General features: G+C 49.6%; 1 protein-coding gene across 1 annotated transcript in view; it reads right to left on the bottom strand.

Annotated features, from left to right (window-relative positions):
- SHB (Src homology 2 domain containing adaptor protein B) overlaps positions 1–11,761 on the bottom strand; it is a 241,935-nt gene that overhangs the window by 50,234 nt on the left and 179,940 nt on the right. The window contains exon 4 of the mRNA XM_008588738.1: positions 930–1,145. Within this exon, the coding sequence (XP_008586960.1) occupies positions 930–1,145 (216 nt within the window). The remainder of the gene's footprint in view (positions 1–929; positions 1,146–11,761) is intronic.

Below are 11,761 nucleotides of genomic sequence, written 5' to 3'. Positions count from 1 at the left end.
CCTTTTCTAAACATCACTTTTTAGTGGCTGCACAATATTCCCACCCATGGATACACAAAAATCCATTGAACCAATTCCTGTTGCTGGACACTCAAGTTGTTCCCAATTTTTCATGATTACAAACAATGCTTTTTCTGAATTTTAGATCATAACTTTGGCACAGATTCTAAGGAGTGGCATTAGAATCAAAGGGTGTGAGTCTTGTTTATGACTTGTGGCACATGTGGCCAGACCACTTTCCAAAAGGGCTGTGGGGAGGAACTTTGGTACTGTGATGGACATCTAGATTCTAGAAAACCCGTCCTACAGTGGAGAGGAGGAGAAGCACCTAAGTCGCTCAAGGGGCTCTTGGCCAGGGGGAGGGTCCTTTGGGAGCGGCTGGCTCAGTCCCTGAGGCCAGGATGTGCCCATCATGTGGGCTCTGAGTAAGCTCATGCTAAAGCCAGGAAGGAAAAGGCAGCGGCTCTGTAAGCCACGCAGGCCAGCCTCAGCCATGCAGAACTGGGCGGGATGCTAGCCTCCACCATGCCCAACAGGAGCTGCTCTGCAAAATGGGTTTTCTCTTAGTTTCTATGAAAGTTCCTTCTGAAATCTGAAGTCTTGGCTTCAGCGTGCTAGGGCATTATCAATAGGACCGAAAGAATCAGACAAGGAGAGTGTCTGGGCCGTCTCTGGAGACCGGAACTGAGACCCTGGAAGCCAGGCTCGGAATTTCTCCTTGGCCTGGCCTCCCTTCCCTTTGAGGCCCACATCGTCTTTGAGGACCCCGCTGTGCTAGGAAAAAGTACAGCCTGACTGATTACCAAACAAAGCCCTTTAGGCTTGTCCTGTGGGCAGGCCAGGACCCCCGTACATAACTCCCTTTACCCATGGTGAGTGCTGAGCTTGGGCCAGCAGCTGTCCCCTGAGCAGGGCTGTGGGCTCCTTACCTGCCAGGGCTGGGATGGTGACCCGGTTCCATTCCCATGGCTGGTCGTACTCATCCGCGGGCCTGTCATCATCCTGGGGCAGCTTGCTCTCCCGCAGTCGGGGGCTGACTGTGTTCTCTGAGTCCGAATCAATGCTTTGGCCTTCGGGTTCGTAAGGGGTGTCATATAACTGGATGCCTTTGTGCTGGGACCGGATGCTCTCCTGTCTCTGAAACTCTGCAGGCAAAAAGGAAGGAAGCAGGGATGTAATGGATGCACAGCATTGCTTCCTCACCTGGGACCCCCCACCCCCAGGTAACACCCATGAGTTCAGAGCCGCCAGCTGGGGTGGTGAGTACAGCAGGGTTGACAGGCCCTGTATTTTACAGCTCTCCCTGCCCCCCCCACACACAGCCTCTTCACTCTCACAGGGCAAGGCTTGCTCACAAAGATCACAGACTCTCAGACCCAAGGACAGTGCCAGAAGGCGCCCTGCCTCGGTCCACTAGTCAATCTCAGTCTTAAAGGGAGACCAGATGTGGACATGATGTGCCAGGTGTGTTCTGACACCCACCAGGACACACAGAGCTCCTGCCCCCTTGCTGGACAGACGAGTGGGGGTCTTCCCACTAAGGCAGTTCTCCACCCTCTCTGGACTTTCAGGCCCTGTTTGTACAATGAGGAGACAGGGCCAAATGATCCTAAAGTTCCCACCCGGACGCATATTCATTTAAGAGAACTACCAAGCAGAGAGCCTTCCACAGGGGTCCAGATGCCAGCATTTTGTCCCCTGCAAAGCCCCCTGAGTCCTGAGTGATCCCCTCACTTCATTCTAACACCCCCCTCCCTGACCCCCAGGGCCTGCCTGTCTTCTACCAGACTGAACACATCTAGGGATTTTGGAGAACATGTCCAATTTCACTTCTGAAATTAGCTCTGGTGTGGGCTGAGGGCTGAGCGCTCATCTAGCCAAGGTCCCAGGCAGGGACGTTCATTTCAGCTGCTGCTCATTCCAGGGAGGCAGTGGAGGCTAGGATGCTAAAATGAGTTGCTCCTTGGTCAAAAAGGGAAACCTGACTTGCTTTTTGATTGTGGATACCCACGGGGCAGAAGACACGAGCTGGGAATGTGGGGAAGGTTTACTATAGAGGCTGAGAGTCTCAGGAAGCGCACTGTTTCCAGGAGACACACACTGCAGCTCAGTGCAGGGCCTGGGAGGGGCAGGGCAGGAGGAGAGAGAGATGGCATTTGATTTGACAGCACTGACAAGTGGAAACAGGAGAGGAACGGTGTTCCCCATGGTAGTCCCAGGGCAAGCCAAGGCAATGTGGCTGGAAAGAAAGTGCTTGCTGCCTAAAAAACTTTAGTTTTTTATTGTGGTAAAACATACGTGACAACATTTCCATTTTAGCCATTATTAAGTGTACAATTCAGAGGCATTAAGTGTATTCACACTGTTGTGCAATCATCACCACCATTCACCTCTAGAACTTTTTTTGTTCTTCCTCTGTAACTTTTTTTCATCTTCCCAAACGGAAACTCGGCACCCATTACACACTAACTCCCCATTTCTCCCTTCCCCAGCCCCTGGCAACTACCACTCCACTTTCTGTCTCTGAATTTGCACCAGACTCATCAGACAGGTGGAATCATTCAGTATTTGTCCTTCTGAGACAGGCTTATTTCACTTAGCGTAATGTTTTCAAGGTTCTTCCATGTTGTAGCGTACCTCAAAATTTCAAGTCTTTTTAAGGCTGAATAGTATTCTATTGTATGTATATTTACTGACCACTTTTGCTGGAGCACCAGGTCCAAGGAAGGGAGGGAGTGGAAGGGAGATGATACGAAAGGGGTGAGGGTCGTGAGAGTGAGTGGCTTACATGTGCTCTTCAGGCCTTCCCCAAATCAAGAGTTCTGATGGCATTGAGGTACAGCAGAAGCCCACAGGGGTTGTGTGCCTTGAAGGGCAGCTGATAAAACAGACACGAATGACGTCAGCCCTTCCACATAAAACTCTACCCCGCACACACGCCCTGATAAAACACAAGTCGATGACGTCGTGCTGGTGATCCTTAGTGTTTACAATACCTAACTTTATTGTAGTAGCTTACAAACTTCATTTAGTGACTTCGTCACTTTTGCCATTTTCGAGTACTATTTGGGTTATTTACTATTTTTATTTATGGTGCCTTTCTTCTTAGATTAAATAAATTCATTTAAAAGGGAAACTTTTTACCATCATCCCACAGCCTTTCTCTTTGGCCAAAAATAGATGCTAATCATACAACGAATGAATGAGAACAAAACCAACTAGGTAGGTACTAGCCTGCAGAGAGGCTGAGCCCAGGGCTTGCTTTTTCTCTGCTGAAAAGGGAGACTTGCAAGTATTGGAGAGCTGGTCAGGGGCACAAGCAGCAGAGACACTTTTTTGGCAAATAATAATTTTCTCTCTCTAGAAAGGGAGAGAATGAAAAGAGAAAAAAAGCCTTCTCACTGTGGGTTCTCAGGCCACCTAAACTCATGTCTCCTATGAAAAGGTGTCCGACACTTTGGCAAAGCCCGGCTCTTATTGGGTCCCATGAGTCAACTGGGATCACTTGTTAGTTTTGAGGATGATGCTTCCCTTTTTACAGAGAAACAAAAAGGAAAGAAAAGAGAAGGTAAGAGCTATAAAATGGTAGGACTGTCCTTTAAGGTGAAAACCAGCTGTAAAGAACTTGGACAACTTTGTAAATCACTAAATCCACCAAACTATCTGATCCGCTTATGGCGTTGTAGGGTCCTTGTCATCCGCATCAGTTTCCCTGGTTGTGAGGAGTGAAGTCTAGCCTCCTGCCTGCAGAGTTCTGAGAGCCAAGGTCACCACAGCCGATGCGGCACTGACCTGGGAAAACCACCTTCCCCTTACCCTCCTTCACAAGCAGGACCAGCAACCACTACCGTGCACTCTACAGTTCGCAAAGCACCTTCCGTGAGAATCGCTGTTTAATCTAAGGGCATCATGCAGCAGCTCACAGATGCACTTCCATTGGCCCACAACCACCAGGAGCGCCTCTGCTCCCTTCTCATTGTCACAGAGCTTGGCTCCAAACAGACACTCGGGGAATGCAGGTGGGACAAATGAACGAGGACTGACAGCCAGAAACCACTCTTTACCCCCAAATTCCAGTTAATTTATGAAAGCTCCTGAGCAATGATAAAGTACCTGGGACAATATGCCAACTGCATACAGTTTAGTATTACACAGTATTCAGGAGAGACACGCACTCTCCGTAAATACCAGCCTAAAAGGAAAACATGTGCAGTGAACAGATTAGCTACTAAATCAAAGGGACTTGAGCGTACACCTCTCTCACAGGATTTATTGTTCCAAAAGCGTTTTCGCCTCACCGAAGCTGGGTTAGTAATGGCATGCAGTTAGGGCAGGAGATGTTGTAATGGTAAATCATTAAAATGCACCTCACCCTGTATTACACGGTGAATTCAAATATTCATTAAGGCCCCAACAATAGGGAACAGTTAAGTAAATTATGGCGCATTAACTGGATGGAATATTAAACAGCCATTAACATGATAAATCTGAAGATTATGTAGCTACATGGAAAAGCGTGCATGAAATTATGCTAAGCTAAAAAGTAAAATACAAGATTGTTTATGTGCTGAGGGCAAAGTATATAATGCAGGCTTTCTAAACAAGTTCTGGGCAACGTGAACCAGGCCCCAAAGGGAATTCTGCTCCTTGCTTAGGAAATGCTGAATATGGGCATTGCACATTTTGCCCATAACATCTAAACTCTGATGACAGTTACATTGTAAGTATGGACACACACAGATAAAGAGCCAATATAGGAAGGTAAATAGCTACTGTGTAGAGGAGAAAGGATTATTGCGTAATTATTTTTGAAAGTTGTTTTAAATAATGAATAAGGATACTGGTAGAGAAAAAAATGTAATTAAGACAGGAATACATGAAAGTAAATATGATTTTAAGCAGGTTGGACTTCCAGAAGCTGTGCATGTTCAGGAAGCAGCTGCCTTTCCCTGAGAAAATGCCTCCCAGGAGAGGTTCTCCAAGAGCCCTAAAAAGCTGAGGGCCACTGCATCAGGCCAGCTCACCAGACATCGCTGTCTCCTGCCTAATGACCAGGCCTGTCCTCCTTATTGCCCAGGCCAATCCGTGATGGTTCAGAGGCTGATCTAATGGGGGAGCCAGTGACCATATGTTTTAAGTCATAAGTTATGTGGATATCACCATCACATTCATGGAAAATGACCTTTAATATTGGGTGGCAGGCTGTAATTTCATGCCTCTTAGGCAGCAAGCAGAAACATTAAATTGACAGGGAGGGGATTTCTGTTGACCTCTGCAGTAGAAAGGTTTTCAAGTGGAACGTGAAAGATACAGCACTTTCTTTTCTTTTTTTTTTTCCTTTTTGTCTTTTTTCGTGTCCGGCAATGGATTGCAACCCTCAGTGTTGCGCCCGCACCTCGCTCAGCCAGTGAGCGGGAACCGGTCTGTATGTGGGATCCGAACCCTCGGGGGGAGCGCCGCCGCGCTCCCAAGCGGCGCACTGTAGCAGTGTGCCACCGGGCCGGCCCGATACAGCACTTTCTGTAAAAACTGCAAGAACTGGAAGGAATCCTAAAAATTTATCTGGGCACATTCACCAGGAGGGCTAGGCAGGTGTGCTGCCCACAGGCTGTGGATGTGGAGGGGCCTGCCCATGGGAATGTGGAGAAGGCAAGGGCTGGGGTAAGACAGATGCCATAATCTTAGTGAGGGACCCAAGACGAGCGCAGCACAACCCAGGAGCCTCCTGAGTGGATCTGATGGGGATTTAGAGATCCCCCAGACCACAAGCCACAAGCTACACTTTGCTCCAGAATTCAACAACTCTTTGCCACCCCTCACCTTTTAAAAATAGACTGTATTTTAGAGAAGTTTTAGGTCCACAGCTAAACTGAGTGGAAGGTACAGAGAGTTCCTGTATAACCCCTGCCCCAAACATGCATAACCTTCCCCATTATCCACATCATAATGATTGACACATCATTATTACCCAAAGTCCACAGTATATTAGTGTCTGCTCTTGGTGCTGGAGAGTCTTTGGGTTTGGACAAATGTTCCTATTCATTGCTCCTTCCCCCCAACTTTTGGCAATGACTGATCTTTTTACTGTGTCCATAGTTTTGCTTTTTCTGGAAAGTCATATAGTAGGACTCATACAGTATATAACATTTTCAGAATGGTTCTTTCCCTTATTAACACATATTTTAGTTTTCTCCTTGTCTTTTCATGGCTTTGATAGCTCATTTCCTTTCAGTGCTCAATAATATTCCATTGTCTGGGTGCACCAAAACTGAAGGACATCGTGGTTGCTTCCAAGTTTTGGCAATTATGAATAAAGCTGCTATAAATATCTGTGTGCAGATTTTTGTGACATAAGTTTTCAACTACTTTGGGTAAATACAAGTTATGTGATTGCTGGATCACATTATGAGAGAGTATGTTTAGTTTTGTGAGAAACTGCCAAACTGTCCTCCAAAGTGGCTGTGCCATTTTGCATTAACACCAGCAATGACTGAGAGTTCCTGTTGTGTGCCTCTTTTTTGCTATGGCTGACAGGAAACTCAGAGTTAATTATGATGTTTAACCTCAGAAGCTATGTTAGCTTGGGTAATGAGAAGATTTACTCGCCCTTTCTTCTACATGGATTTTGATTTCTATTATAACAGCCCCATTATATATATTTCTTTTTATTATGAACAGCTACAAACCTATACTTTGAAAGTAGATGGACATACATCTGATGATATAATATATAACACACTTTATGGTAAATATCTTTTCTCAGTAAGAAGACTAGAAGAAAAGAAACCTTTTCCTTATCTCTTTACCTCCCCTTCAGGAAGAGAAAAAGGAGGCTGGCTTCGCTCTCTGGGAAACTGACACCAAAGAAATCAGCATGCATCTCTGGGGCACCCAGCCTTCTCCAGCAGCACCGGCATCCACCTGTCCTTACATCCAACCAAACATCTACTGAATGTCCAGAACAAGAGACAGATGGAAAGGAATGAAAAACAGTCCTGGCCTATGGGGAGCTCTCAGGGAGAGGGCCAGAGTCCCCAACACAGACAGACATGGCACAGGTTCCTTAATGGAAGCAGATGTGGTACTATAACCCAAGAACTAAGAGATGGCTTTCAGTTCAGGGAAGCTGGGAAGGCCTTAAAGAATTTAGACATGAGGTCTTGGCACAGTGGTTGGCAGAGAACCAGGCGGTGGAAGCATGAAGTGTACATAGAGCTTGTCAGGGGGCAAACAGTGGCCCAGTGGGAGATGAAGCTGGAGGCAGTGGAAGTGGGTTTCTGGACGGCCTTGACTATTGCAGGATGGTATCCCAAAAGAATCTAAGGAGAGGTGCCCTAGAACCTCTAGGCAGGGTGGAGTTGGGCAGGGAGAGGCTGGCACTGGCCTTGCTGGAAATGACAGACGCTGGCCTACAGGCCCCTTGCCTCTAATTTTCCCAGCTGGGCTTGTCTGGGAATCCACAGCAGCTCCCAAATCACAGGGTGGCAGAATTCAGTGAGGACGTGTGGCCCACAGAGGCCTCCATTCCCAGGCCCTGCCACCACCTCTCAGCCCAAGAAACCTCAGCAGTGGGCGTGCTGGCCGTGCCATCAGCTTCCCCCAGCCAGCTGGCCTCTGCCACATGGCTCTACAGCCAGCCAGCACCCGTGCCTGAGGTGTCAGGGTTGTGGGTAGACTCAGAGCCCCAGCTGTTGTCAGGAAGGGCTACCTCACTGGAAGGACACACCTGCTACTGACCAGGGATGCCTCACACCAACCACAGGGAGGGAGGCAAAGCCCCGGGTCCAAGTGAGCTGGCAGGTATGCAGCTCAGTGTGGTGGCTGAAAACACTGCCAGGCTGCTTGTCCTGAATCCCGGCTGCAGCAGGTGACTTGGGGCAAGTTACCTCAGTTCCCTCATCTCTGGAGGGGGAACAACAGTACCCACACCTTGGAAGGACGTTAGGATTAAATGAACCCACACATGTTGGGTGTGTAGACGGTGCCTGGAGCACACAGGAAGTGCACTGTCAATGTTGCTATTATCTCAGTTACCACTACTGGAGAGTTTCATGGAGCCCCATCTCCAAGAACCCACCTCTGAGACTGTCCTTTGCCCCCTGGAGACACAGAAACCTGCTTACTGAAACGTAACAGGCCAACCTTGTGTTGCGAATAGAAGAGTTGGTTCAACACCAACCTCTGAGCCTGTTTCCGTTTCTGGGTCCACAACTTCCAACTTCAGTTGCTGCTTTGGCAATGTGATCTGCGCTCCAGATCAGCTCTTGTGCATAACGTGAAACATACAGGGGAGCTCTCAGTCACTGAAGTCTAATCACATTTTATAGATGGGGAAACTGAGGCCTGTGGAAGGGAAAAAAGTAGCAGAGACCAGGACTCAGGACCCCCAACTCCTGGAACAGGGCTCCTCCTGCTTTTCCCAGACACTTTCTCACATTTCTTTCATCATTCTGTCTTGTTTTTAATCTTCTGGAGGCAGGGGCATCTATTTCAGTCAGGTCTCCGAGGTGTTAAAAAGCACACCCAGCACCACAGACTGAGGGATGAGCTCCATGGGAGCGGCAGGCGGCTATGCCTAATTAGACATGCAGCCGAACCCAGCCAAGTTCCAGGGTACCACATCAAAGGGAGACAGAGGACTTTCTCCTTGTGTGAACGGTTCCAACATCTGCTGAAGAAAGACCCTCCCCCTAACTGGGGCCCTTTATCGGGTGTCTGAATTCAGGTGTCCCCTGAAGGCTGAGGGTGGGCAGCATGGGACAGCAGGAGTCCTTTGGGGTTGATGCTGCAGGCCAGCAAGGGCAGGGCAGGGCAGAGATGGAGCCTGGAGACAGGCCAGCCCTCAGATGAGCAGGAGGCCCCCTCCTGCTCCTCTATCTAGTCCAGTTTCCGGAGCTGTCTAGAAGCCAGGAGACTGACTGATTGGAGTTCTTCTGCCATCTCTTTTCCAGGCATGCACAGAAACACGCAAGCAACAGAGGGTGAGCTCTGCGGAAGCAGGGGTGTGGAACGGGAACAATGGTCCCATCGGAAGCAGAACAGGGCCTGTCACTGCCCGGCGGAACCTGCACTGCCTGCTCTTTTACACTCAGGCCAAGGGCGAGGGAAAGGCCCTGGTCTGGAGCCAGGAAGCTGGGTCTGCTCCCTTCCCTTGGTTATCTGTACAGTGACGGGGTTCTTCTGAGCCCCTCTGGCCTGAAGTACCAGAGGGGGACAGAGCCCACGCACCTGGTGACAAAAAATGTGCTTCCCACCTGATTTAAAAGGCCACACAGGCCTCGTTGCTGAGCTCCCAGGTGCTCTCTGCAATTACTGCCTGGTCCTTCGGCCCTGCCCGTCAATCCACATCTTCCAGTGACTGCCTTTGCGTGTGAAGGCCTCTGGGCAGCTGTAGGCCCTAGCTCTGGTGCCATCCCCTGTGGAGACTCACTGAGATGAGCTCGCTGCTCTGGGGCCAAAAGCACGGACTGAGTGGGTCTCACTTGAAAGAAGCCACTTTCTTCTTAGAAGACAGCTTTTTGATTCCACGTGACTACAAGATCCAAATTAACAGGCAAGTGGGAAACCTGTGTACTTCCCTTCCTCAAATGCCCACTGAGTCCCTACTATGTGCTACGCTGGACCCTCGGCCAGCTGCTGACCACTCGCATGACATTAGATGAGGCTCTTGCCTCTCAAAGAACTTCTGGCTTCACAGGAGATCAGGACACCACCGTCCCTAAGCATCGAGTTAGCAACAGTTACAAGTTACTGAGCACTTGCCTGTGCCAGGCACTGTCACAGGTGTTGGGAGACAGTTGTTCCTCATCCTCAAGAGTTATGTCACATTTTACAATGCCGAAACTGAGGTGCAGACAGGTGCAGAGCCTAAGCCGGGACTATCGTCTGACTGGTTCCAAATGCCCTAAATCATTGGTAGCTCCACGGAGGCAGAAGTAAATCCAGTCCCAGGATTTAGAAAAATTTCAGCGGGGAGAGGTGGAATTTTGCAGAATCCCAAGTCTCTGTGAAAGGAGACCTTCTGGGGGCTAGGAAAGCCAAGGGACCTGCTTGGTGTCACAAACAGCAAATGGTGGGCCCAGGAGTAGACTACGCTCCAGGAAGAGGAGAAAGGTTTAGACAGGCAAAGATGAGGTCATCAGAAGAAAGGGCAACTGAGGCAGGAGAAGCACAAAGTCATGGAGAAAGGAAAGCTGGGGGGATTCTGAGGTAGAATCAAATAGTTCGTGTTGCCTTAGGCTTGGTGCTCACGAAGGAGATGGAAAGTGGGGCTGCGCTAGGGAGGGCCTGGAGTGCCAGGACGAGGGGTGTAGACTGTAAAGGGCAGGAAATTGGGAAAGGTGGACCAGGAGCCTTAATCAGCTTGTGCTTTCACACACACACAGATCCTTTAGAATCATCAGGAAACACTGGGGTGTGGTAATCAGTTGCTGATAATCCGAAGGTTGGACCCTCCAGACAATTAGGGTTCCACCCTTTCAAGAAGTGGACAGAAGATGCCCAGGGCTCTAAAAGAAAAACATGCTACTGTGAACAGAACCCAAATGTAGAAATTTCCACCAGAATGAGGGGAGAGGTCAGGCTGGCATGGGTGACCCCATGATGCAGACAGAAGCCAGGGCCCAGCAGGGGCTTCCTGGGGTCTTGGCAAACACAGCCAGATGTGTGTCCAGCCTGTGTCTTCTCAGTATCGACAGACTTGTGCAGACAGCCATGCCCCGCTGATGCAATCTTCCAGTCTGCTGGGCAGAGTGAGGCCTCAGCTTCCCGAGAGGCCTCAGGCCACATTCTGATGTGATAAAGCCACAGGGCTTTTGTGCCAGACCAGTCACAGGGCTTTACCATTTGCTGAAAAGCTCCACCTGTGTGTGTTCTCATGGAACCTCCAGAGCGAACCTTGGAGGAGCTGCGATGAAGGCCCCCACACCTGACTGACACGAAGCCTGCAGCTTAGACAAGTGAGTGGTTGGGCCAAGGTCTCAAAACTCTACTCTCAAGGACACAGTAATGCCCACTCTGAGAATCATTGTGTGCCGGGGTCTGTGCTAAGTCCACCACATCCAGTCTCTCCTATAATCCTCTCGACAACACTGGGGCAGTATGTCACAGACACTGCCTTCTTACAGATGGCCACAGAGCAAGCAAGGGGCGGAGGCAGCCTGGGTCTAAAGCCTGTGCTCTTAACCACGCAGCTGTCTATACCGCCTTTCCAACCCAAATGGTGCTCCCTCCACTCCACTAGGTACTAAAAGAACATGAACACTTACAGTTCAGCTCAGCAGGGAAGGAAGCACTGGAGGGTCCTGGTCCCACCGAGCTGAGCGACACCAGGCAAGTCACCTCCTCTGGTTGTCAATTTCATCACCAGTGAGTCATCCCGGGGCTCCCTCCCAGCCCTGAGGTTTACGTGGCAAGGATCACATAAGATCCCTACAGGAATCATTATGGTCAGTCTGGCAGAAAAGCAGAGAGGGATGAGGAAGACAGCTGCCCATCAAGGAGGCATTCAGCACACTGTGGACACGTTAGGAGGCAGCCAACACATGCTGCGCTTCCCAGCCAAATCAGTCAGACCCCACCTGCACACACCCAGGCTGGTCATGGGGTCACTGCCTCACGCTGAGCGGTGTTGCTGGCACTGTGCCCCATGCCCAGTGCAGCTGTCCCAGCGGAAGAGGCTTGCTGAGATCTGGCAAGCTCTCTGTACAAATTTCCTCGCTCTGGAACTGCTTCAAGAGAGGCACTAATCCTCCCAGGGAAC

The sequence above is a fragment of the Galeopterus variegatus genome, unplaced genomic scaffold, assembly GCF_000696425.1.
Source record: "Galeopterus variegatus unplaced genomic scaffold, G_variegatus-3.0.2 Scaffold11, whole genome shotgun sequence".
NCBI classification, from domain to species: domain Eukaryota; kingdom Metazoa; phylum Chordata; class Mammalia; order Dermoptera; family Cynocephalidae; genus Galeopterus; species Galeopterus variegatus.
Note: the sequence above shows the minus strand (reverse complement) of the source record. Positions and strands in the feature narration are given on the sequence as shown.